The following is a 27964-nucleotide window of genomic DNA, read 5'->3' as shown; positions in this document are numbered from 1 at the left end:
GTGTGTGTATATATCTATCTATCTATCTCTTCCTACTGTATTTTCCACTGCATGCATCCGATGAAGTGGGTGTTAGCCCATGACAGCTTATGCTCAAATAAATTTGTTAGTCTCTAAGGTGCCACAAGTACTCCTGTTCTTAGTGCATAATGTGTGATACTTACTCCATGTACAAATAAACTTTTTTCCTTTAATCAAACTTGTGAACCACAGTCATATCAATAATGGAGGGGGAGGCTTACACTTTTTTTTTTTTTTAAGTATACTAGCCCAAGCACACAAACTTTTCTTGACCTTAAAATATGGCATTTGTGATGACGATGATTAATTATATTTTGCTTGTTCATCAAAGAGTCAAGCAAAATTTGAATCTTTTGAGATAGACTTGAAAAATTTCCATCTATTCTAGAGGTTTATATTGCTGTTCATCTCCTTACTATCTGAGTCCCTTCCACATAAAATCAATAGCAAAGTCCCTAGTGGACTTCCTTTTCCAGGGAAAAACTCTGTGTGCAGTAGGGTTGCGGTGTGTGTTTAAGAGTCAGGGCTGCAGTGTGTACTCTATGGATATGTTTACACTGCAATTGGACACTTGCAGCTGGCCCATGTCAGCTGGCTCAGGCTGCAGGGCTCTTTAATTGCAGGGTAGACGTCTGGACTCAGGCTGCAGCCCACGCTCTAGGACCTGCGAGGTGGGAGGGTCCCAGACCTCAGGATGCAGCTTGAGCCCAGAACTCTACACTGCAGTTAAAAAGCCCTGCAGCCTGAGCCCCAGTCTGCTGGAAGAGGCTCGCTGGGGGGTTTTAATTGCTGTATAGACACACCCAATGTAGAGAAGATAGGACAGAAACTTCTTATTTTGTTTGTATCTAAACATTCTGGGCTAAATCTTATGAGCTGAGTGCCTCACATGGTCAAATACCGCATACCATAATGGGACATGAGACTGATGGGCACCTCAAAAGAATGTTTCTAAAAGCGATATTATCTAGGTAATATAGTTGTTACTCAAAAGCAAACTCTCTTAATGCGCAAAAAATAAATTAACTATCTTTATTTGTAGATATTTATTGATAGAGATCCAGCGGCATTTGCACCCATTTTAAATTTTCTTCGTACAAAGGAGCTAGACTTACGGTAAGAAGTTCTAATTCTTCTAAAAATCCTTCTCAGTACAGTTCACCTGGGTGGAAATTTTAAAATCCTTTTTGATAGGATTCAGAGTAGCAGCCGTGTTAGTCTGTATCCGCAAAAAGAAGAACAGGAGGACTTGTGGCACCTTAGAGACTAACAAATTTATTAGAGCATAAGCTTTCGTGGACTATAGCCCACTTCTTCGGATGCATATAGAATGGAACATATATTGAGGAGATATATATACACACATACAGAGAGCATAAACAGGTGGGAGTTGTCTTACCACCTCTGAGAGGCCAATTAATTAAGAGAAAAAAACTTTTGAAGTGATAATCAAGCTAGCCCAGCACAGACAGACAGTTAGATAACAAGTGTGAGAATACTTACAAGGGGAGATAGATTTCAATGTTTGTAATGGCCCAACCATTCCCAGTCCTTATTCAAACCGGAGTTGATTGTGTCTAGTTTGCATATCAATTCTAGCTCAGCAGTTTCTCGTTGGAGTCTGTTTTTGAAGTTTTTCTGTTGTAATATAGCCACCCGCAGGTCTGTCACTGAATGACCTGTCTGGTCATTCAGTGACAGACCTGCGGGTGGCTATATTACAACAGAAAAACTTCAAAAACAGACTCCAACGAGAAACTGCTGAGCTAGAATTGATATGCAAACTAGACACAATCAACTCCGGTTTGAATAAGGACTGGGAATGGTTGGGCCATTACAAACATTGAAATCTATCTCCCCTTGTAAGTATTCTCACACTTGTTATCTAACTGTCTGTCTGTGCTGGGCTAGCTTGATTATCACTTCAAAAGTTTTTTTCTCTTAATTAATTGGCCTCTCAGAGGTGGTAAGACAACTCCCACCTGTTTATGCTCTCTGTATGTGTGTATATATATCTCCTCAATATATGTTCCATTCTATATGCATCCGAAGAAGTGGGCTATAGTCCACGAAAGCTTATGCTCTAATAAATTTGTTAGTCTCTAAGGTGCCACAAGTCCTCCTGTTCTTTTTTTTGATAGGAGTTTTCTAATTCCACTGATCAATCAGATGTTCTGTGACTGTGGGATCTGACTGGTACTTTCTAAGTCCCTCACCGGCACAGTCTAATCTGTGGACTCAGGTCCTGTTTCCTTAGTTCCATGTTTCATGCAGGTGACAGAATGGACAGAATTTATTATTGAATACAATTTCATATATTTAAACCATTTCAGTACAATACATTTCTCAATCAAATCTTTTGTTGTGGGTTTTTCTGTATTTTTAACTTTAATGCAGTGATCTGTACCCATAAAGATTACTGTATCTCCAGCTAAAGACTGAGTCCAGCTCTGGGGTGGAAATGTTGTGTTAAGTTATTAAAATAAGCTGCTTCAGGAGGTTCAGGTCTGATATTTATTGTGTGAACTCACACTTCTAGTATGATCCCCCAAGATATAATACCTAGTTAAAAAAAAAAAATCAGTCTTCTTTTTTCAAAGGGAAAAAACGTTATTTCAAGGCATTGCTTTCCTTTGTTCTTGTTTTTTTTTTCCAGGGGAGTGAGTATTAATGTTCTCAGGCATGAAGCTGAATTTTATGGAATCACTCCTTTAGGTAAATGTTTGTATTAAAATTATGTGGTTCCTAATGGTTGCACTGCCATAATAATAACCTACTCATGATTCTAAGATTTGGGACAATTATGAGCCAGAAGACTGCTGAACTTATGTGTGCTGAAGTTGACAATATTCAAGTAGATATTTTAAAATCTCATCGACCTCTTTAAATGAAGCTTGAGAAAATAAAACTTTATTGAAGTTCTTTTGATGTTAATATGTATCTTGTTTAGTAAGAAGACTACTCTTATGTGAAGAGCTGGAACGCTCATCATGTGGCAGTGTCCTTTTTCATGGCTACCTGCCTCCACCAGGTACTTCTATATTTTTTCACTGTGTACTTCATATACTACTTCCAATCCATTGATCCTTACACTGGATAGTTATGTAATCTGTCAGCTTGGAGTCATCATTTTAACTTGCAGTCTAGCTGAACAACTACTATTGATGATAAAGGGTTTAATTTTAAGGTTATGTCTACACTTAGAGCAGCCTATTGCATACATAAACCCCTGTAGCATGGGTAAAAACAGCAGTGTAGATGGTGAGGCACTGCTTAGGCATATGGAGTAAAGAAACGCCAGAACCTTCGGGTATATACCCTACACAGCTCTCTACACACTCTAGCAGTGCCTCCCCTTTCTACGCTGCTGTTTTTAGCAGTATAGCATCCCACTGCCAAAGCCTTTTACCCATGGGTGGCAGGTGAACTGCCTGAGGCCTCACCCCTACCCTTCCGCCTCCCCCTCCCTCGCTGGACCCCCGTGTGCCCCAGCCCCAGCACGCCGGGTAGGCGGCATGGCCCCAGCCCCAGCGCGCTCCCAGCGCTAGGCGGACGGTGCCAACATGGCCTCAGCTCTGGGGCTTGTGAGCACCAGCCCAAGCCTGCCAGCTGTTTGGGGAGGCACAACTTTCCACGGCCTATGTTACTCGCCACCCATGCTTTTCCCGCTGAAGGGAAAAGCTACAGCAGTGGGGAAAGGCTGTGTCAGCTCAGTGGTTTGAGCATTGGCCTGCTAAACCCAGGGTTGTGAGTTCAATCCTTGAGGGGGCCATTTAGGGATCTGGGGCAAAATCAGTACTTGGTCCTGCTAGTGAAGGTAGGGGACTGGACTCAATGACCTTTCAAGGTCCCTGCCAGTTCTATGAGATAGGTATATCTCCATATATTATTATTTTTATTACTTGTTTTGAAAAATTACATGAATGTGCCGTATTAAGAAATGAATGGTTCGTTTCAAGATCAACGACAATGGTCTGAACAGCACAGCTGGTGCCTTGAGTCTTAACTACAAATTGGAAAATTAGCCTGTTGCTGACAGCAGTTGCTAGCATAGGGCCATCACAAGCCAATACCAAAAAGAAGGGGTTCTCACAACAGATTTTTTTGGCAGTCTTGGAGTGTGGCCACCGACTCTTGCTGGTGGCTACTCTAACAATTTTTCCTAAAATACTTAATTAACTTTAGGAAAAACAAATAAATGCACATACATGTCCAAATCATTGTAATCTATTTATGTAGTAGGAAGGTGGTAGGAAATAGAGCTCCCCATTCAGTACACCTGGACTTTGCTCCTGTTCTTGTGCTTTGAGCATGTCACGGAGTGGGAGCCCCTCACCCTTGCTGGGCAGCTGCCAAGCCCTGCAGAAGCCTCGGGCGGTTGACCTGCTGCGGTAGCTACAGCAACTTCAAACAGCGAGTGCAGCCCCAGGCTGGGGAAACACCAATCTGTCTCTCTGTCCCTGCCTCTTGTGATCCTTCAGAGAGAGCCTGCCCTGGGGAAGGTGGGTCAGGAACTCACCAGTTGCCTGCTGAGTCCCAGGCTCCCTGTGACCCAGCCAGGCAGGAGTGGGGGAGCTGCCCAGGAGCACTGCAGCAACTGAACGCTGCAGCCCCCTCCATTGACAAGAGCCACCTCCAGTGCCATGCACACCGGCCTCATATGTCACCAGAGGTGCTACTCTGAGCCTCCGAGGAGGCTGCGTGGTGTAGGGCGCTGATCCCTGCTGGCAGCACCAGTGCAAACGCCAAGGCAGTGCATCTTGCTTTCCTTGGTAACAGCTATTCAGGAGCAACAGCTGGGTGCTGCAGGGAGGGGCCAGTGCTTTGCCCCCGTCCCAATCTCTGCCCAGGTTTTGGAGGCTGATGTGGCTGCAAAAAAATCCACTAGTGGCTGTATGCGGCCATGCTGACCGCATTTGAGAAACATTTAATTACTAGTGTAGAAAGGAAGAATCCCTTTTCCACACTGTTACAGAAAGAGGTTTTGTGCTGTCTACACTAGCAGTTAAACTATATTTGACATCTGCTGAAGAGGGATGGTTACTGCATTGGGTGAGTTTCAGCATATAGATGATTACTGACCCAGTAATCGCATCGTCTCTGTGTACCTCTGTGACCTGTGTACTTTGACTTTTAGTTGTGAACCTAAATTCATTCTTGGCTATTAGATTTCATGCTAGGCTAATTTAAATGGCTTTATGATTTCTGGTATTGGTTTATGAACCTGACAGAACAATCTGTTTGTTTAATTTTTGCAGCAATTAAACTAAATTTGGTTTTGGAAATCAAATACAAGAGCAAATTTTGTTAACTCTGAAAGATGACTTATAAGTGTAGTAAGAATTTAAATGTTTTAAATTGTGCTTTGTATATTGACTGTTTTAGAAATGATCCTGGCACAGTAAAAGGTAAATGAAGTACAATAAAATGTCTTTCCTTTTTTCGGTAGGCATTCCCTGTCGTAAAATAAACACTACTGCTGGGCCATGTATTGACGTTAGAACAGGTCAGAACTACTCTGAAGGTGAGGGTCGAGGAGGTAGTGTCCAACCTACACTTGCTGGTACTGGGGAAGGCACAGTCAGGCTAGGTAAGGAAAGTTTTCATGTACTTTTATCATGTTGGCAGTGGAATTTCCAGTGGGAAATACCAAATTAAGAGGTTAATGATATGTCTATTCTCAAACTCTAATGGTATATTTTTCTGTTTTTTAAATATAAACTACAAATTCAGCAATACTTTAACATTGCATATGAAAAACTGTTAGTGTTAAGATTGCAATGTCAAGCATTACAAAATCAGGAAATGGCAGAATTAAGGTTTCACATTAAACCTTAATTTGTCCCCCGAATTCATGTGCATTATGGTAGTCTTGTCTAACCTCACATAGGAATTCTGTTGCAGTCCTAGTCCAGTGCTTTAAATGCAAGACAACATCCTTTCTCTTCTTGTTACCCTCTGCCTTATTCACTGTCCATTTTGTGCATTGAATGACAAGGTTTAGTAGAAAAAATAATGTGATCACGTAACTAAAGATTATATCATAATCCACATGCCCAGGGGGCCATAATTTAAGATGTGCAGGCAACTTGAAGTCTGGCATTTCCTAACTTCCAAGTTCTTGACTTTAAAACCTGTACAGCAGTCTTTTAATGTAGTTTTTATGTGTACTTTCCTAGTTTTCATTAAAAAGACAAAAACAAATTATACTATCTGTAGCTTATTTGTAACTTCTTCCTCTCGTGCATCAGCATATAAACCCTGAACCTTCAGCACTGCAGCACAGACTTCTGTCACTTGAGCTAAAGAATTAACCACAATATCTGGCAGCAGCAGCAGTGTTAGCCTCTGTGGTTCAGTTGCTAAAGGAGGCTATTATCAAACTGTGTCCCTCTGTCTTCCTCCTAAAGGCTGTTGTGTACCGTGTCCTCAAGTGTAACTCCACCCTGTTTTGTGTTCACTTGTCCCTCCTATGCTCTTCATCCTCCAAAGAACATTGTCTCCCCTGTGGCTCAACTGGCGCTGAACAATATTTGGGGCTTGCAGACTTATTTCTTTTGGGAGGAGAAATTAATGATACAAGTTGGGTATTTCTTTGGTGCAATCCTATTTTATTTACAAAGAATGTACACAGAGACCTGTTTCCCTGAACACTGTAGAAACAAATAGGCACCTGCCTCTACAGTGAGTTCTGTTCCCCAATGAGCTCTGCCCTGCTGACTTTCAGGGCAACCTTCACAACTGCTTCTCTTGCTGTCTGGTGGCTTTCTCCCTCTCACGTACACATAGCTTGCCAAACAATCCCCTAGCATTTGCAACTAGTCCAAAGAGGATGACCACCCCCCCCCCCCCCAGACCATGTGGCTTACCCCTGCTGAGGGATCACTGTGTAGCCAATACTTTAGGCAGTAGCTACTGTTGTCTCCAGCTATCTTATTCCACAAATTTCAGAGTAGCAGCCGTGTTAGTCTGTATCCGCAAAAAGAACAGGAGTACTTGTGGCACCTTAGAGACTAACAAATTTGTTAGTCTCTAAGGTGCCACAAGTACTCCTGTTCTTATTCCACAAAGGAACTTAAGTGCTCCTTCCAGTTAGCCTGAAAAAGGGTGGTTAGCATACCCATTGGATTTAACAAGGTCTTTGATTGCCTATCATTTTAAAGACCTGCTTGAGTGCAGCCATAACTACTTCCAGCATACGTATTGTGCCCCTGTCACAATCCCTCCATATTCTGTGTGCTTCCCCAAGGTTCTGTATCCCCCACCTCTTCTATTGTGATTTAACCACTCCCCTGTTCAGTGTCTCCTGGTTCTGCTGCTGGATCCATTTTGTCTGTGTCCTACCCAGCTTTCTGTGGAATGCTATAGTGAGGCACTGAGACAAGGTATGTGTGCAGACCTTTAGAATCATCAGCATTTTTGTTATGTGTCCAAAAAAACCTGTACTTTCCCAAACTTGTCAAGAAATGGTGATTTCTAATACCATGTAACTCAGCCAAACCTGACTGGTTTCCATGGACCAGCAAAAGGCATGCCCCTTATCCCAAGGCATTCCTGCTGCTGAATGTCTAACGCCTTCTTCGTACAATGTAGGTATTAGAGGTATTCAGAGGTCATGTGCATTTTTTTTATAATGGCAAGTATTAGGCAAACTAAATATAGGGATCTTTGCTATCTCCCACTAAAATGATTGCTTTCGAAAATGCCACTTTTTCATAACATAATTTTATCTGCCCCGCAAGCCAATAGGTAAATTTGAAGGTTATTCTCAGATATTTGACCAATTTGACACACATTAGAAGTTACTTAAAAATAAAAGCCCTCTTTTTTTTTTTTTTTTTTTTGCAAGAGCACAGCCCTGATTCAGTTTACCTGCCAGTTTCTACTTCTTATGAGACCTTTGATTTAGTAATTATTAGCTGTTGCCTCATTCTACGAAAGAACATAAAAGTCCTATAGATTCAGATATCGAAAACACTGACAGATCTGTAACAGTGATTTAAGATACATTGTCAATCATGTACTTAGCTTGTTTGTATGTACAGCCAGTGCACACCATCTGAGAAGGCAAAGCTTCATTTCTACAAAACAGTCAGTCTCGGAAGTCCTAGTTTGAGACTTTTGGGTATGGTCTCCCAGTCTCTCACCTTGTATATTTAAGTTGGTTAAAGAATGATGTCTGTAATGGAGGATAACCCTTTTCTTTTCATTACTATTTTCTAGGATTTCCTGTGGATCCACGAAAGGTTCTGATAGTAGCTGGCCACCATAATTGGATTGTAGCTGCATATGCCCATTTTGCTGTTTGCTATAGGTATAAATGACTTAGTAGTTTCTGGTGGATTGGGTTTTGAAGTTGATTTTCCTTTCTTTCTACACAAACTGTTTTAATTTGCTGATTTACTGAACATTATGTTGCTAATTTCTGCTAAATTTTAGGAAATTTCATAGTTCTATTTAATTTGATAGTTGAACACACACACTGCATGTGTTCCATGTTTTTTTTGTTTGGTTTTTTTTTGTTTGTTTTTTTGAGTACTGATAGGCCGCATATAGTGTTGGCAGACACAATATGGGGAAAATCTTCTAACTCTTCTAGTTCACCCCATCCCAACGCAGCTGCTGAATTCCTTGCTGTTGCAGTGATGGACTTCCCCTGAAACTTTTGCTTACATTTTTAAAAAATTGATTTTATGATGCTATTGAGAGTTAGAAAGTTGAGTAATTGACATTGGACTTTTGATTTAATTGGTTGATCAACTGTATTTAATACAGGATTTTTTTAAAGGTTTTTGGAACTCATTTCAAATCTTGGTGTCTTGGAAATGGGTTCAGATTAAAGCATTGCAATATTCTAAACCCTTTGTGCCTGTGCTGTGGGAAGGTCACTCTGCTATTTGTCTGGCTTTCTGCTTGCTTTTATGTATGTGTAAAGTGACTGGTTGGGATTCTCTGTCTTAAAAAACTTCAGGATTTTAGCTATTTAACTGGGCTGTGTAATAGCCGAGTAAGAATTTGTTGCTTTACTCAGCCGTTGTGTAATAGGATATGTCTGTAAGATATTTGTAAACAAGTAACTTAGACTGGGTTTCAGTAAAAAGTGGGGTGCAGAATTGCTTTACTGATGCATTTTCTTAATATAAACTATTTAGGAATCTACTTCCAACAATAGAACATTACAAGATTGTTTTCAAAAGAAGAAAACACTTCTCATAAGTTATGTAGCCAGTTGTGCAATATTTTATTGCAGGTGTGGAAAAATGATTTCTTGTCTACAGCTACTGATAAGCGGAACCTTAACACCACTTTATTCTCCTGAACCTCTGAATTTGATATCCAGCTGTATACTGACTCAGTGTTCACCATCTTAGTCACTCCCTTGCCTTGGTCTTGACTCAGCATGCCTCATTTCTGATCTCTAAATTCCTTCTCTCTAAACCTTATTTGCTCTACTACATTATCATGCCTCGTTTAGGCCGACCTGCGTAACACAAGCCATATATGCTAATAATCTTCCTATTCTTCCCCTCTTCCCAAACTTCATCTTCTGATGAACTTTGTTTCTTGGGGTATGTCTACACTGCCAGTGGAGGCAAGCCTCTTGGCCCAGATTGACAGTCTTGCACGAGCGGGGCTTGCGCTAGAGATCTAAAAATAGCTGTGTAGACAGCGCTTTGAAGTTGTGGCTTGGGCTGGAGCTCTGTCTCTGAAGCCTCAGGAGAGGCGTTGGTTTGTTGTAGCTTGTTCCCACTTACATTAGAACTAATGGAATTTTTCCAGCATTTTTTAGATTAATCTGGCACCTGGGAGGCAGTAATTTTAAAATAATTGTACCTATGAATTGCTAGCATATTTCCCTAATACCTGTGCATGATACCTTAAACCAGATAGTTTGGCTATTTTGAGGTAGCATTGCCTCTGTAGAATGTAGAGGGTAGAGAAGGAAGTGGTGTTGCTAAAAAAAAAAAAAAAAAAAAAAAAAAAAGAAATATTTAAAGTCCTAAAGTAGCAATTTACATTGAATTGGTTGTGAAGCCCATGTGGTTAGAAATATTTTTAAGTCTCTGCATATTTCTAAAATAAATCATAATGCTTGAAAGGACGTATGATAAATGAACACTTCAAACATGTCTCATACTTTACATGTTTAAAATTTTTCATTTTTGTAAAGCCTACAGAAAAATAGGGCATCCTTAAAAAATGTAGCATTTCATCTTGCCAATGAAAATTGTGGAATCCTTTAAAACTTCTTAAATTCATAAGTTTAAGTATTTGGCATCTGTAGTGTCTAAGAACTTTTTAAAAATGCAGTCCTACAGGAAAAATGCAATATAATGACAGCTACAGTTGCTAGAGCTATTTCTGGAGTCACATATCTTAATAGCCTAGATCAGTGGTTCCCAAACTGGGGTGGGTTCACAAAATGGTACAGGGAGTTCTCAGGGGAAAAAATTCCCTAATGGCGGACAGAGCTGTCCCGAGGAACCCTGGGCAGCATGGGGCCAGCAGCCCGGAGCCCCTGGAGTTCCAAGAGCTAAGCAGATCAAAGCAAACATCTCTATCACACTGAGGAGATTTAAACTTCAAGGCTCCTTATAAGAAATGGAAAGGGAGGTGGATATTTTTTGCTGTTTTTAAAATTAAATAGGCAGCTATTATTGTTTTTAAAATTACTATGAAGAACAAGTTTAAGCTTTGTTGTAATGTGCGTTATTTGCCTGGACTGCTCAAGACCTGAATGCTTGTGTAGGAGGAACTCTTTGAGTTGGCTTTTTAAATACCTTCATGCTGTTTCACATCTGATACTCCTTGATGAAACATAGGAGCCTTATCTTATAACAGGCTTAATCAAAGTGATACATGCTACGAAAGTGAGATCTTGGAAGAGTGTTGCCATTTTCATAGTGTAATAAAAATACTGTAATGATAATAATAAATAGTGTGTAATAAGCATGTCATAAAAACAAATTTTATATTTCCAAGATCAATGCTTTTATAATTTATACCCAGATAAAGGAGAAAATCCCTAGAAATACTCATTTTTAGGAGGGGGTTTGTGAGACGTGACATTTTAGTGAAAGGGGTTCACAGGCTGTTAAAGTTTGGGAACCACTGGCCTAGATTGATCAAGCCAGTAATAAAGCGGCATACAGATAAACAGAAAAAATGTCCAAGATGGTCATTTACATATTATTTGGTCATAAAACATTCAATTACATAAATTTAAATAAAAATATAAACACCTAAAATTAATTGTAATGCAGGAGCTGCATTCACCAAGCACACTGATCCTAACATTTCAAGGGAAAGAGGTACCCCCATTTGGCTTAAACTAGGCTAATATAGAGCCTTGGGTTGTGAATGAGATCTAGTAGGCCAAAATCTTCCCTAGATAAATAGAATGCAACTTCCATTGAGTTGTGTGCTTTCTCCAGGGCTCATCTTTGTCTTTTACTCATTTTAATATATATTTTATTATTGTATATGTGGGCAAATAGATTTGTTAATTTCACACTAGAAAAGAAACAACTCAAAAGTGTTAAAACACCCTCTTGTGTTTTTGCCTTCTTGCTGTGACAAGTGGAGTAAATTACAAGTTAATTACAAAAGGGTTTTTTTTTTTTTTTTTCCATTAAAAGCTATGCAGCATTTAAATAGGGACTTAAGGTGGGATTTGGTTTACTCCACTGTAAAATTATGTCAGATTGAAATTTGATGGTGTAAAAGTGAAAATACAGACTTTTTAAATAAGAACTGCAATATTATGTCTTGCTTCTTGTAACTTTTAAAGAATGGTCCATTCTAAGTATTTTACATTTTTAATCAAAAATGTTTTATAACATTTGTGTACTGTTTCATTAATCATCTTTTTCTTCTATTCTGCCTTACTCTTCAATGTTTTTTCCTCTGTAAGTGTTCTGTTTTTTGTCTGTTACACTTCCAATTTTGTTTCACTTTTCCATTTACTGGTGTTCTTGCCCTCTACCGTCTGTGTATTGCATCCCTTCTCACGGTTTTCTGCATTGCACTGTGTGTCAGTAACGTTGAATTACAAAGAAAACCTCTAAGCATTTGGCAAAGAATTATTTAGAACTACGGTTTCTAGGCAATGTCATGCAGTCTAGATCACGCAGTGTAGCAGAGTGGCAGAAAATAGAAATGGAGTAGAGATTATAGTGAGATTGCTGTATTTATTAGGTAGCACAATTGTACATAAATCAGTGTTTTGTATGATTCACATTCAGTTGAGCATGAGTAGGATCCCTAGGAATTGTTGGGTGGGGGCAGAACCTTAAAGATGTGTCTTAAACTGGCAAAAATCAGGACAATAAGACTAAAATTCCATCCTTTACTTGTTTCCTTCTGGCTGGGTGTTGCATCTCACAATATCACCTACTTTTCTGAGGCTGCCTAGCAGAAGATCATATCTTCTGCAGTACCAAGGCCCAGTAAATTAACCTTTAACACGGTATTTAATCCAGCATTCCTGTATTTTGTAGTTGTAGGCCTGTGAAAAGTATATTAATATCAGAATCCTTTATTTGATATTGTTTTATAACTGAAAGGAAATATAATTGGCTTTTAAGACTGACTATAGGTACAAACTCCAAACTGAGGCTGTTTGGAAAGTGTATTTTTTTTTTTTTTAATTCTCATCCTTCCCAGAATCAAAGAATCTTCAGGATGGCAACAGGTTTTCACAAGTCCATATCTGGATTGGACTATCGAACGAGTAGCTCTGAATGCCAAGGTCGTTGGAGGTCCACACGGGGACAAAGATAAGATGGTTGCTGTTGCCTCTGAGAGTAGCATCATCCTGTGGAGCATTCAGGATGGCGGAAGCGGGAGTGAAATTGGTGGGTATGACAGTTTTGTGTGACGATGTCTTACTGCTAATATCTTCGGACCCATAAAAATATAGTTTCACACATAGTCTGACTGGATAATTCATAACAAACGTTTACACAGACTTAATAAAAAATGAATTTTGGTACAGCAATCTAATATTAGAATTTTTATGTGTACCTTTCTGCCCTTCATTTTGATCTGGAGACGCTTCCTTCTGAGTGAGTGAAAAGAAATACAATCCAAAAATCAGTCTCTTTATTGGGCAGAGGCAATTGAGAGCCATCATTCATGTTAAAGTGTCATTGGTAGCTTGTTTAATCTGACAACATGGATTAGAGTTTAACTCAATCCATTAGACTCAGTTCTTTAGCACTGCAAGTTGGATTTGAACAGAAGACTTTGAGGTGAAAGGCTAAGGGTACGTCCACACTGCAATAAAAAACCCAGTGGCAGCATGTCTCAGAGCTGGGGTCAATTGACCTGTGCTCGCGGGGGTTGGGGTTTTGGGCTAAAAATTGCATTGTAGATATTTGGGCTCGGTGTGGAGCCTGGGCTCCTAAACCTGACGAGGAAGGTGGGTTGATCTCAGAGCCTGAACGTCTACACTGCAGTTTGCATCCTGACCCCTGTGAGCTCAAGTTAGCTGACACAAGCTAGCCTTGGGTCTTTTATTGCAGATTAGGTGCACCCTAAAAGGATTGCCAACTTATCCTTTTTTTCTTGCTTTGTTTTACAGTAGGTCGTATTTTAGATCGATTTTTTTTTTAAGTCTGCTTTTGCTAATCTTCTTATAAAATGCAGTTCCTAAATAGAATTTTGGAGACAGCTATTTGCCACCAGTAGTCAGCATTTTAAACAAAAATACAAATTAAATTAGTGTGGGCATGTAGTACTGGGTCCCAAACGGTTTAGCAACAAAAGGTTCACAACACTAGAGGTCATATAAATATGGAAAAGGTTTTCAGAGAAACAAACATTGCTTAGTACAGCTGTGATTGATGGTTTGTCTGATTTATTAAAATATATAATTGCTTAAAAACATGAATAATGGGCTTTTGGGGAAAGAGGAGAGGATGGTAATTGGGAATATCCTCAATTCCAATAGTGGTATGTATGTCATGGTTTGAAAGATAGTGACAACCTGTTTCCTCCAGCCATAAAGTACTGTCACCATAGATTTAATTTAATAAGTTTAGTACCAAGAATAATTGTAATCTGTTAATTTAGACATTTTTCTGAAATTGGCTGCAAATTTGTTCAGTTAATTCTCTATCGCTCTTTCCTTTTAACACTAAAATACTAAGACCTAGGATATGATGGGAACTAATGTAATTGATGTGAAATTATTAAATATGGTCTAAAATATTTGGGAGTTTCAGTTCAGGTTGGCTTATTTAAAATAAAGACAAAGGTTACTTTAAAACGTGCATTCCAAAATGCAAGATAAAGGTTTATCTATATTCATGGATATTTAATTTTTCTTGATGTTCACAGTGGTATCTCAGCACTTTAAAAAAATTAATGAATATTGCTTTTCAGCAGCCCTGAGAAGTGAGGAAGCATTATCATCCTTCTGTGACAGGTGGGGAAACTGAAGCACAGAGAGCTGAAGTGTCTTTCACAAGGTCACGCAGGAACTCTGTGGCAGGATGGGGAATAGAACCCCAGCTCTTTCTATCCCAAATTCAACTGGCTTTCTAATCACTAATAAGACAGAGTGCAGTTATTAGCATAAAACATCATCGCGGTTTTTTTTAAGGTTTTTCTCCTTTTAAGAAAAATTAAAATAGAGTATCCTGTAATACTAAGAAACTAGCAGTGCTGCCATCATAAAAGCCACATTTCTGAAAGATGTAAGACAGCATAATTCTACACACTAAAAATAGAAATTTCTTAGATTTCCTCTCTCCCATCAGTGAGCATGGAAGGGTCTGTTAGATATTCCATTATATGACCCTTCCTTTTTCAAAGAAAATATTAAACGCTTAAGCCAACTGGTTCAGAAGTCTTGGGTGCTTTTATAAATATAGCTGTAGCTGCCACAGTAGCACAGCTACACTATTGCAGCTTATGTCAGCACATGAATATTTTTGGGTTAATTTAACTGTTAAAATTTTCTCATAAGCTGGCACTTAACCTACAATTTTTTTTCTGTTTTTATCTCGAACCTTCAAATATTCCACAGGCAGGAATTCAAAAACATTTTTTATGGTTATATAACAGTATAGCTTTTGTTTTGAACATTTTTTGAAAATAGATTTTTTATTTTAAGATCTGAAAATTATTATAACAATATTTCAGATTTGAAAAGATCCTGCTATGTGTGTAAGTTGACCAGTTAAAATTTAGTGTCACTAAAACAACAAAAAAACAGAAATCAAGAAAAAAAATTTTTTTTGCAGAGCAACCAACACTGTTTTTGGTATCATATTTTTGAACATGGGAAAACTTTGGAAAAATCAAAACGTTTATGAAAAATTCCATGTCTTGAAAAAAAAAATAGATTTCCTTTTATTTGAAACATTCTGGCCATCTGTATTGTGTGTGTTTGTCAATGTTACGAACTAAGTGTTCCACATTTCTGTTTTTAAATTGCTATTATAACTCAAGTGTGTGGGGTTCCCCACTTCCCCCAATTCAGTTAAACTAAGGAATCCAGTAACACAAGAATAAAATAGTTTTACTGGCCTATTTCTCTTGCAGAGTCAAATGTTTGAAGCCCTGCCTTGGGATAGTGAGGCAGTAGTTTTTCCATGTCCTGTAAAAGAAACAATTTGTTGTTACAAGTGCTCTTCAGAACCTGACAACACCATCCACAGAAAATTGCAAGGGCTGGCATCTCCATGATAGAGCTCTCCCAGAGGCTGTACTCCTTTCAATATTACTTACGTAGGACACCACTGCTGGATTGCTGCTATAAGCAGTGTTTTACTGAGAGGGCCCCTTAAGACAGGAACCTGTCATTACTTATACCATCGTCTTCCCTGTAGATGGCCGTCAAGATTGTTGAGCCTAAGCAGGAGTGACACTTTAAATTCCTTCAGACCATTCAAGCTGTCTTCCTTGATTTCCCTGAACCTTATCCTTCTCTGGAGTAATCAATTCTAGTTGTTTCCCTTTTTTTTTTTATTATTGCCTGCTTTTATGTGCCTGGTACTGCTGAATATAATCTGCATCAGAGATGATACCCCATGACCTGAAAAATCATTTGGCATCATAATTAAAGCACTAATGTTTAAAAAGCTTACTGACTGCCATCATAGAGCATAGTAGACTATTATTCTTTTGTTTGAAATGGCATCTTGATTTTTGACATTTGAATTTATCCAAATAAAGGTTTTTTGGGATTTCCAGTGTTTAACTACTCTTCAAGAGATTTCTGTTGAGTTTTAGTAGAGGCATTTGCACAACTCTTGGAGATATGCCACTACATTATTTATTAAAACATTTAAGTGGCTGTATAAGATCTTTGTGTAACTTACTGTAAATGTCAGTACAGTAGACAACTATACATTGCGAAACTCCTTACTTGGCAGTGTACGTACCCTAATGAGCAGTTTTATAATGAAATTAGATAGGTTTTATGCTTACAACCCTACAGTATTTAGTGCTGAATTCCTTCTTGTCTGGTTGATCTAGCTGGCAAGCATCCTACCAAATCACCCCCAAGAAAACAAACTTGGAGAATTATGAAAACTCTTCAATGTTGATTTGCTGTGGCTGTTCAAAAACAATTTGATTTCATACTAAATGTTATAGTAAACTCATTTAAGCTTGTCAGTCAGTACCAGTCATATTAGACCCTGAATGAGAGACTGCGGGCAGTTCTATACTTAATGCTACAGCGGCGCAGCTGCACTGGTACAGCTGTGCAACTGTAGTGCTTCAGTGAAGATGCTACTACTCCGAAGGGAGAGCTTTTCCTGTCAGCGTAGTTAATCCACCTCTGCAAGAGGCGGTAGCTATGTCCACGAGAGAAGCCCTCCTGTTGACATAGTGCAGCTACCCTGAAGATTAGGTTGGTATAACTGCATTGCTCAGGTGTGTGGATTTTTCACACCTCTGAGCGACGTAGTTATACCAATGTAAGTTTATGGAGTTAGACCTGGCCTGAATGCCATTGTGATATCTTAGTGCCACTAGAAGGAAATAATAAGTGTTGCAGTGAAGTGAAATGAGTCAGCTGCAGTATGTAGGTTGACTCAGTTCCCTATTCATGTGATAACAATGAGAATTCAAAAAAATTCGAACATCAAAGCTTCATCTCGGTTTCTTGTCTTTTGAGCCTCTTTTGATCTCAGTACTGATTAACTTCCAGTAATTGGAGTAGTGATGGGTGAATGTTAGTGAAAGTACCAGTAACACTCATAGTGGGGGGTGGTGGTGAAGTGGTGAGAAATTTGTAGAAAAAGGTATTTAGACAGGACCAGTTAGGTGTAAGACTTGAAAGAAGGAAAAAATAAGGGCCTATTATTTCTATAGTACTGCTTCAAATATCCTAATTATTGGTTCAACAACTCTTATCATACTGATATTTTTTGAGCAAACTGTTAATTTTATTATTGAGTTGCTCATGCATGCTTGGCTGTTATTTTTTGACAGTGTTAATCTTCATTGTTAAGCAATTGCAGTTTCTATGACTGGCTGATCATGAAGAGATGTTTTAGACTTCGAAGCAGGAATTACTGTGACGATTGGTCAAATGCCACCAAAAACAATTTCCAAAAGCCAAATTTGGGCACTTGCAAAAATCATGTTCATTGTAAGGGATCTTCCACTGTATCCTGATGAGTACATCTTTCAGAATTAGTTATAAATGTGTGTCCGTTGGAGTCTGTTTCCTAGTAATATAATAACCACAAGACGCATCTTTCTGCAATGTAGAAAGAAGTAAAAATTATATATATTTTTTTGCTTAATTATATTTGCCTGTAATAGTTCACTTAGGTACAGAGGTGGCTTCCATAGCAAAAAAGGAAACCAGTTTGTTTTAATTTCTGATCATTATGTTCAAAAGACAATATCATGCATCCTTCATATCGCTATTAGTTATGTTTTTGACAGTGCTTGCCAAATTTGTGTAAACTCTTCGTTATTTGAGGACAGCACTTCTGATCAGCTTAACTGTACATTTATAAATTAGAGCTTGTTTTCAAATTAGAGCTTAGTACAGTATTTTGATCCTTCATTATTTGTTGTTCATGTATGATTTTAGGCCTTAGGATTCAGGTGGCTATAGAGGAACAAGGAATTTATTATTATTTTGCAACATCACTTTTCCCCAAAAAGAAACATTGACTGCATCAGCAGATTACTGCATGTTGAAGTAAAAGTAGTTTAAATTCAGTATATGTCTGAAGAGAGGATAGAGAGATTCCATCTTTACTGTTTTTCATTTTTTGTATTTATTCTGAAAACAAGCTTCATAGACTCTCTGTTTTTTATAGGCGTGTTCAGTCTTGGAGTCCCTGTAGATGCCCTCTTCTTCATTGGCAACCAGCTGGTGGCTACTAGTCATACAGGGAAGGTGGGAGTATGGAATGCTGTGACTCAGCACTGGCAGGTGTGTTGAATTGAAGTATTTTATTAATACATCGGTATTTATCAAAAACTGATATGTTTCATGAGGAAACAAGAACAAAATCCATTTTTTTCAGATAATGCATAAATATTGTTTTTCTTACATCAACATTTTAATATTGTAAGACTCTGACTTGTGCTTATCATTTTGATATCTTTAAGCATCATGTCTTTAGGTATTTTGTCTCAGAATTTTTCAGAGTTTTTCTCAATATAATACTATTGAGCATTCCATTTCTTTATGCTCTTAAATAAAAAGAGAACTTTTAGGCATATAAAAATATTAAATGTCATCCATGAGTGTCTTCAGAACCTTCCTCCCTTAGCCACTACCACTTGTTTAAAAGCTTTGTTTTCCTAATGGGACCCCATGCTTGAACTCAGATATGTAGTTCCAATAGGAAATTTAATATATTAAAATGAAAAGTGGCCGCAGTTCTCAGAGGAGCATATCCAAAACTTCAGATGTGAGTTTGCAAATCTTTTGGGACCATGAAAAGTATGGCACAAACTGAGACTCTTCCTTTGATAGCACCGTATACCATGCCTCAAAAGCATCTATTTTATATCTATATACATCATAGATGTGCTGAGATTTTTTTTTTTATACATATTATGCATTCTGACAACAGGAATAGAGATTCTTGGATTCCAGACAAGACTGAGGGAAGAGTTGGGCATTCATGCAAGAAACAAACCTTGTAACGCAGCCAGATGAATGTCTCCATGGTACAACATAGGGACAGAATGTAATGAAATCCAAGAGGCTGTCTTGCAAATCTCAAGTGGCAGAACAGACCTGAGGCTCACTCCTGCGACTGCCATAGCACTAGTTGACTAAGTTCTGATTTGGCCCTTTAGCAACAATCCTGCCAATGAATAACACAGAGAGCGCAAAAAGGCAACCAACGCGGCACAGTTCTTTAGTTACATAGTGAAGGCTGACCTAATATGTTTGCATCAAATGAAACAAGCTGAAAGGCCTTTTTAAAATCTAAATTGACACCATGCAAAATGCAAGAAACCATTTGAGATATTTTTGAAGTAATGCCACTTTTTGATTGGGATAAAGCTTCACAAAATATGCTGGTGGAACAAGGTGAAAGGAACTGTCAACTTAGGAAAAAGAATTGGCTTCTTCATATTCCCTCCTTTGCTTCCTTCTTCATTTTCAGACCTCATAGATAGGTGTGTTTGCAAGGCAAGAATTGGAAATTTTTTTCAGTTCTGCTAACTGAGTAACTATCAATATTCTGTCCCTCTGAAGTATGTGGATGAGTGTCCAGATTTGAACTTGCAGCTCTCTGCACTGTGCCACGTGATTTTGCTCTGGTAGTACACCTCTACCTCGATATAATGCTGTCCTTGGGAGCCAAAAAATCTTACCATGTTATACGTGAAACCGCGTTATATTGAACTTGCTTTGATCCACTGGAGTGCGCAGCCCCGCCCCCCCCCAAAGCACTGCTTTAGCGCATTATATCCGAATTTGTGTTATATCGGGTCACGTTATATCGAGGGAGCAGTGTATTATAAGTATCTTTTAAGAGGCTTTGTTAAAGTTGCCATTCCGTATAGCAATTTAATATGGTCACTGTTCCTAGTCTGATTTCTAAGACTTTTGTATCTCCTCAGCAGACCACTACCTGTAATAGCTGCTAGAGTGCTTGGGCTGTCACAAGAGTTTGGTTGAGGTTCCCTTCTGGTATCAGTGGGATTTATTTTTAATGAGGAAGGGAATTTTTGACAACTTTCACTATCCCTATCAAGATGTAAAAGGGTCCCCCTCCCCCCCCCCCCCCCCCCCATTCCCCCGACCCTTGTGTAATTCTGTGTCCGAATTCTGAATCGCAGCTGTTTCAGAACTCTGGTTCTTGAGGGTTAGTCACACAGGCTTCTGGGACATCAATTTGCAAATTCTGGAAATCAATAAGTTAATATAAATTTATGAAACAATTAACTATACTTTTTGATCACCTACTTTTGGCAGTAAAACATATTTCTTAGACCCTATTAAAGAACTTCCTGGTAGAGCCTTTGAAGTTTGCGAGGGCAAAAATAATGGGTCGAGACCAAAATGGGGTTCCTGATTGTAGTACTTAAATTTAAAAGTGGGTAATTTTATGTCTATAGCAACAGGATTTCTCATTGAAAAGGAACAGCAAATTTTCACAAGAGCACGTAGACTCCCAAAGATAGCATAAAGGAAAAGACCTCATAAATTAAGGAAATGAAGAAGTTTTCGTAAAGTAGATGTCGCCGTTTATTTCCCTTACTCTTCAGGTTTTTTTTTTTTAAATTAACTAGATTTGGAACATACAAAGAAGGCCTATGCAAAGACATGAGTTACTCCCTTTTGAGTTAGAAAAGGGAATGCAAATTATAACCTTGTACAATGTAAAGCCAACAGAATGTACTTCCACTTACAGTGGGCATGCTCCTAAAATGCAGTGCTAGTTCTTGGGCTTTTGTAGTCCTACTTCTCAAACTAGAAAACATACAATACTTTCCTCGCAACCCACAGTCGTTAATACAAAAAAATCATTTAAACTTTGTGCTTCAGTAGGTTCTTGTTCTGCCTTTTTTGGGAGAGCCATTCTCAGTTACATTGGGCAGGGGGGGGTTACAGTGTCCTGTGATCTTGATATAAACACAATAAATACTCCATCCTCTTACAAGTCATCTTTTAGTCAATGCTTTCCCATCCCTTCTTTCTGAATTGCCCATAGTTCAAGCTCTACTTTAAAGAAGTTTTTTCTCTTCCAGCCACTCTCCCTCTAGCTAAGAGAGATCCTTATGCATTTTATATAATTCCTCCTCAGGATGTTATAATTTTTTCTGTATCCATAATAGATTCTGGCATCTCCTCCCTGAGTGTCAGAGACTGGGGCAGACTAGCTGAGGTGGCTTTCCCTAATGCTCATTCCCTAGGCAAGATTTTGATGGCATATGATATAGCAAGAAGGTTATAGGCATTAGATAATCTAGCAATGAAAATCAGTAATGTGTAAACAGCTAGAGGAGGTTGAGTTTTCAATTTTTTAAATTGACAACACTGTATTAAATTGCTCACATAAAGATTTCAGTCTGCCACATAGTAATTCTCAGTGGCTCGTTTCTAGTCACTTATGCAAGTAGGAACTGTTGTCATGTAATTTTAGTTTTATTTCTAGATGTATCTCAAGTTCTCATCTACCAGGTAAAAATTGCTCATCATTTGGTCACTTAAGCTATGTCTACGCTATGAGCTGGGAGGCTGATCCCCCTGCTCGTGTACACATGCTCGCGCTAGCTCTCTTTGAGCTAGCACAAGTATGAAATAGCAGTGTAGCCACGGTCACATGGGTAGTGGCAATGGAGCTGTGCCGAATACAAGCATAGAATCATAAGGTTAGGAGGGACCTTAAGGGTCATCTAGTCCAGGGGTTCTCAAACTTCATTGCACCTTGACCCCCTTCTGACAACAAAGTTATTACATGACCCCAGGAGGGGACTGGAGCCTGAGTCCTGCCGCCTTGGGTGGGGGGAGAAGGGGCCACAGCCCGAGCCTTCCGCCTTAGTTGGAGGGAGAGTGGGCTGTAGCTCGAGCCTTGCCACCTTGGGGGCCTCAGCTTCAGCACTGGGTCCCAGCAAGTCTAATGCTGGCCCTGGTGACCCCATTAAAATAGAGTCATGATCCACTTTGGGGTCCCAACCCACAGTTTAGTGGGTGATCTAGTCTAACCCCCTGCCAAGATGCAGGATTTGTTGTGTCTAAACCATCCAAGACAGATGGCGATCCAGCCTCCTTTTGAAAACCTCCAGTGAAGGAGATTCCACAACCTCCTAGGCAGTCTGTTCCATTGTCCTACTGTTCTTCCAGTTAGGAAGCTTTTCCAGAGATTTAATCTAAATCGCCTAGGCTGTAATTTGAACCCATTGCCTCTTGTCTTACCTTCTATGGCAAGAGAGAATAACTTTTCTCCATCTTCTTTATAGCTGCCTTTCAAGTGTCTGAAGACTGCTATCCTGTCTCCCTCCTCCCCGCCCCTTAATCTCCTCTTTTGCAAACTAAACATGCCCAGTTCCTTCAGCCTTTGCTCAGATGGCTTGCTTTCCATCCCTTTGATCATCTTTGTCGCTTGCCTCTGGATCCGTTCTAGTTTCTGTACATCTGTGAGCAAAATTGGACACAGTACTCCAGCTGAAACCAGGGGGTATGTACTCGGCACAGCTCAGCCATCCCTCCACTGCCACTACCCTTGCTACCACAGCTACTCTGTCACTTATACTCGCTAGTGCGTGACTGTGTATACATGAGCAGGGAAATAATACTCCTAACTCGTAGTGTAGACAGCCTTAGGCAGCTGGCAGAGAATCCAGCTGTGCTATAAAAGGATTAATTTGACCAAATCAAAAATTGCCAGGGTCTGAAAATGTTGCTTTTTGCGGTCAATCCAAATTGAGGAAAAACACAAGTGTCTGTTGTATAGGAGCACCGAAAAATATGCCAGTGCTGCTGTCTCACAAACATCATCATAAAGAATGAATTTACTCTGCTAGGTTTATTGTAGGTCCCAGTAAGTTGAGTTCTTTGGACCTTTTGAAAGTCTCCTCATGATTTCTGTTTTAATCAGCTTCAGACGTGGTTTAATAGAGGTCACAAATTTGTCCTTCAGTGTTGTTTGTGTTTGTTTTTGTGAACAATCCATTACTTACTATGACTTCCCCTCCGTGGCCAGCTAATGGAAAGAACCTATAGTAAGTTTACTGTAGATATGCCAAATTGTGGTATTCCTGAGTTTAATGGAGTTTCATCCATTCTTGCTACCAGAGGTGGCTATCGAAATTCAGTTTTATTAGAATGTAGACTAGGGCAAAAGTCTTTAGGTACTATCATCTGTTGTAGCTCTTGTATTGCACTTTTCATCAGTAGATCTCAAAGCATATTACAACAGATGCTTCCTTCTATAGCTGATTTTCTTGGATAAATAGCATGAAATGATGAGAAAATAGTATAACCACTAAAATACCTAATATTTTTATCTGCCAGGACCTAATGGACGAGTTAGGGCACTGAAGACTCTCTGGCAGCGTTAAAGGGGGTGGATATCCAGTATAGGTACTCCATAGGGAAGGCATCCAGTGACCAGATAAATGGTCTGGTTAAAGGACCTGCTGGTTAAAGGAAAGGAACAGAACGGAATGGGAGGGACGGGGAGAAGGCTGTTCGGGGCTCCTATGATTGGTATGGCAGGGAGCCAACCCCCTTTTTCTTATAGCCCACCTTAACTCTCCTACGCGAGAGAGTGGACGGTAAGGTCCAAGCCATGGGGGACCTGGATGGAAAATGAACAGGAGCTGGTGGAAGTTCCAGGTAGTTATTTGAATGAACATGGAGTTGCCTGCATGGTACACTTTTATCAGCCAGGTAGTTCAAGACATCTAATAATAAAGTTGCAGCCTGATTAAATTCATATCAAGTGTCTCCTGCCCTTCTTTCAGTATAGCTGGACAGCAACTAATTCGACTGAAATTGAACTACTGGTTGAGGGGAAAATCTTTTTTTTAATTATGGTGTGCATTTGACTGTGCTCTATGTAAAATCAGTTTGACTTTTTTTTTTTTGAGCTTCCTTTCTCATGTGCAAGTATAATGAGTACACTCTCATAGGGGGCAGGGAGAAACATAGCAGCTGATTATCCTGTCTCTGCATGGGGATCTCAGGCAAAGGAGACATTCTTTCGGCCTCAGACTCGGAAACAACAGCCTTCGTAGTCCCAACTCTGCGTGGGACTGGAACCCAATGGGTTCTTGGAACACAAGAGATCCCCTTTCATTCCCTTGAGCTCCCTTTGTGGGGCTAAGAAATGACTGAAACATGGGAATTGGAAGAGACCAGTTTTTCCTTCCATAGATTGACAGGGAGGCCCTTTCTCAACATTGCTGCTGCTGGAGAGGCTGGCAGACAGGAGTTTCCACAGGGCGGGAGAGGAGAAGGGGTAGGCTCAAATACACTTGAAATGGTTGCTCTTGAATTTATTAATTCTCCCTTGCTAAAAATCAGCAGGGAGACGGAAAAAAAAATCTGTTCTGAGGATTTTAAAATATATATACATATAATATAAAAAGTTAGAATGTACTATTTAAACTGTGCTCTAGCAGAAACTTGAATTTTTGAAAATAGTCAATGTTGGTATTTTCCCTTTTGACAGTATCATAATGCTGATTTACAATAATTACAGCTTTTAGTTGCCATGTTTCTCTCTGTGTCCGTATGTGCATATTTAGGGTGGGATTTTCAAAAACACTCAGTGCTGGCTTAACTCTACCCCATTGAATTCAATGGTAGAACTCCCATTGATTTTAATGGGAGAAGAGTTAGGCATATGCTGAGAGCTTTTGAAACTTCTACCTGGGGCAGTGGTGGGAAGGGTTTTTTTGTGTTGTTTTTTAAATAGTGGTATGGTGCTACACACAGTATAAGAATCAAAATGATTTTTTTAAAACAAAATATTACAAGAAACAGCAAAGAAAATTGTAAATGAACTTACATTTAGAATTGAAAGAAAATGGTGAACTAATGTTTTCTATTTTATTTACTGTTGTACTAGGTTCAGGATGTTGTCCCTATCACCAGCTATGATACTGCTGGATCTTTCCTACTGCTGGGCTGTAACAATGGCTCTATATATTACATTGGTAAGAACAAAAACAGCAAAATTAATATTGTAATGTTCAATTTTGTAAAATAATTATTCCTAACAGGAATATTATCTCTTGTTCATAAGTGTAATCATTATTATGAACTGACTTTACATTTCTGCTGTTATTTATTTGGATATCACTTATATTTTTTTTATGCAGATATGCAGAAGTTTCCCTTGCGAATGAAGGATAATGATCTTCTGGTGACAGAACTTTATCATGATCCCTCTAATGATGCCATTACAGCACTCAGTGTCTACCTCACACCCAAGACAAGTTTGTATCATGCATCCTTTACATCCCCTTGAAACTCATTGCACATAGAGATTTCACTTTCATATTTTAAAAGTATTTTAGATGTCTAACAGCAGTAGCACTGATAAGGTTACTTAAGGATTGTATGCTATATTCCATTATAAAACAGTTATCAGTGTTTAATCGTCATTTTAATTTTCATTAGTCTTAAAATTGGTGTGCAGACTGTCAACCTGGACATGAATTTAATTAAAAAAATATTTTAGAAAGGATATACTACGGTTTGGAATGACAGATAGTATTGGTTTGGATTAAGTTGCATTCCCAGACCTCTTTAGGAAGCTATTCACAGCACCTTAGTCTACACTTTAAGTCCTTCACTTTCAAAAGCACCAACACTCTTATCAGTTTGGTCCTTATGCTATGTGGACAAGGTGGCCACAGTCTTGCGTGTCCTGTTCCAGTTTGGTCAGACTGTGCCAAAGTTGCTTGCAAGGAGTCTCTGCACCCAAGCATTAAAGGGCATTAAGAGACCATAACATGGGTTCAGATCAAAGTTCCCACTATTAATCTTGACAGTTTGGGGTTGCTCTTCTGATCTTGTGTGTTCTGAACAGATGGAGTGATCCCCAGCCTTAAGGAAGAAAAAAAAGTATAACAGAATATTGTAGACATGATGGTGTTTTACTGAAAAAATAATGCTACATCATTGATAAACTTCATTCAAGTTACTGCTCATACTTCACCCTTTCATGAACTGTCATAACCATTTGGAGATAAAGCAAAAACCACAAAACAAACTGTGATATATGAAAGTTATTACTTTTAAATGTGGGATGCAGATATTTTTTCAGATGAAGATTTAGGCATTTCATCACCTTTTTTTTTGTTTATCTTTCCCATACCTGTATTGTTAATACAACATTTTTTCTTCCTTAATATAATTGTCTTCCCCCCTACAAGGAGAAGTAAATCTTCCAATACAGGTGCTAGTCTCCATGTTTCTGAATTCTAAAAAGCACTGAAATGCCTCTTTGGGACCACAGGCAAGGAACCGGCATATAGTATGTGTTTTGGGATTTGCTTGGTCTCTTCCCTCATATGCTTTTTTTGTTTTGTTTTGGGGAATGGCAGGATGCACTGGGGCATACTGCGCAACAGTAGATAGCAAATACTTGCAGAGTAGGTAAAATTAATTTAACCCTTTTTAGGACATTATTTACACTTGCTAATGAACTTAAATATTTGTGCTAAAATAAGTAGCTATTCAGTGTTACAGATCTGCCGATGTAACTTTCCCCCCCCTTTGAGGAATGGTGGTTGGTTTAAAACATCTCAATGTTTGTGCTTTTTGTAGGTGTAAGTGGTAATTGGATTGAGATTGCGTATGGCACCAGCTCCGGAGCAGTAAGAGTGATTGTACAGCACCCTGAAACAGTTGGGTCAGGCCCTCAACTTTTTCAGACCTTTACAGTTCATCGAAGTCCTGTTACAAAGATCATGCTGTCTGAGAAACATCTTGTGTCAGGTAATCTTATTTGTATGTATAGATGCACGTGTGTGTCACTCATTCTCCCTTTTCTATTTCTTCTAATGTTCATGCTCCTTGTCTTTCCTTTTCTTCAAATCCCATCATTTAGAATTACTAAACATAGTAGATTACGTATAGAACAGCATATTAAGAAAAAAAAACTTCTAAAAAAAATTAATGGCATTGCAAACTTACTTAAGGAGATTTCGGTTAATTATACTATTGTTACAATACATCTCCTTTTAGCATCTGCATATAACAAGAATTGGGTTAAAATTATCTATGTCAGGGGTTCTCAAACTGGGGATTGGGACCCCTCGGGGTCGTGAGGTTATTACATGGGGGGTCGTGAGCTGTCAAACTCCCCCCCCCCCCCCCAAATCCTGCTTTGCCTCCAGCATTTATAATGGTGTTAAATACATAAAAAAGTGTTTTTAATTTATAATGGGGGTTGCACTCAGAGGCTTGCTATGTGAAAGGGGTCACCAGTACAAAAGTTTGAGAGCCACTGATCTATATGCTTGTCCTAATCTTGGTCTTTATAAGACATTTAATATTTGTACAAATAATTCCATTTGCAGCAATTCATGATAAGCTTGTTCCAGAAAAAAAATAAAATGTCTAAGGGCAGGTCTTCACTACGGGGGGGTGGTGTCGATTTAAGATACGCAAATTCAGCTACGCGAATAGCGTAGCTGAATTCGATGTATCGCACCCGACTTACCCCGCTGTAGGGACGGCGGCAAAATCGACCTCTGCGGCTTCCTGTCGACGGCGCTTACTCCCACCTCCGCTGGTGGAGTAAGAGCATCAATTTGGGGATCGATCCCCGAGAGCTCGATTTCTACCCGCCGATTCAGGCGGGTAGTGTAGACCTAGCCTTATAAAAGATACTAATTTCTGAAACCAGCAATAAAATATGGGTTAAATTAACCTAATTCTCTGCATATACCAGTCTATTATCAGAACCAGCAGTTGTGCATATAGCTGTAAATTTCCAGTTAAGTAAATTGGGTGGAGGTATCTTGCACATGGACAGAG

At 39.1% G+C, this 27964-nt stretch overlaps 1 protein-coding gene across 2 annotated transcripts in view; it reads left to right on the top strand.

Moving 5' to 3' along the window:
* The window catches only part of KCTD3 (potassium channel tetramerization domain containing 3), a 57673-nt gene that overhangs the window by 20849 nt on the left and 8860 nt on the right, over positions 1 to 27964 (top strand). For both annotated transcript variants that reach the window (XM_005288734.4, XM_005288733.4), the window contains exons 4-13: positions 1064 to 1137; positions 2678 to 2736; positions 2972 to 3052; positions 5471 to 5611; positions 8245 to 8335; positions 12688 to 12878; positions 18318 to 18433; positions 25044 to 25131; positions 25297 to 25413; positions 26750 to 26920. In XM_005288734.4, the coding sequence (XP_005288791.2) occupies positions 1064 to 1137; positions 2678 to 2736; positions 2972 to 3052; positions 5471 to 5611; positions 8245 to 8335; positions 12688 to 12878; positions 18318 to 18433; positions 25044 to 25131; positions 25297 to 25413; positions 26750 to 26920 (1129 nt within the window). The remainder of the gene's footprint in view (positions 1 to 1063; positions 1138 to 2677; positions 2737 to 2971; positions 3053 to 5470; positions 5612 to 8244; positions 8336 to 12687; positions 12879 to 18317; positions 18434 to 25043; positions 25132 to 25296; positions 25414 to 26749; positions 26921 to 27964) is intronic.

This window comes from Chrysemys picta, chromosome 3 (genome assembly GCF_011386835.1).
Source record: "Chrysemys picta bellii isolate R12L10 chromosome 3, ASM1138683v2, whole genome shotgun sequence".
In the NCBI taxonomy this organism is placed as follows: Eukaryota; Metazoa; Chordata; order Testudines; family Emydidae; genus Chrysemys; species Chrysemys picta.
This window is presented reverse-complemented; position numbering and strand designations above follow the sequence as displayed.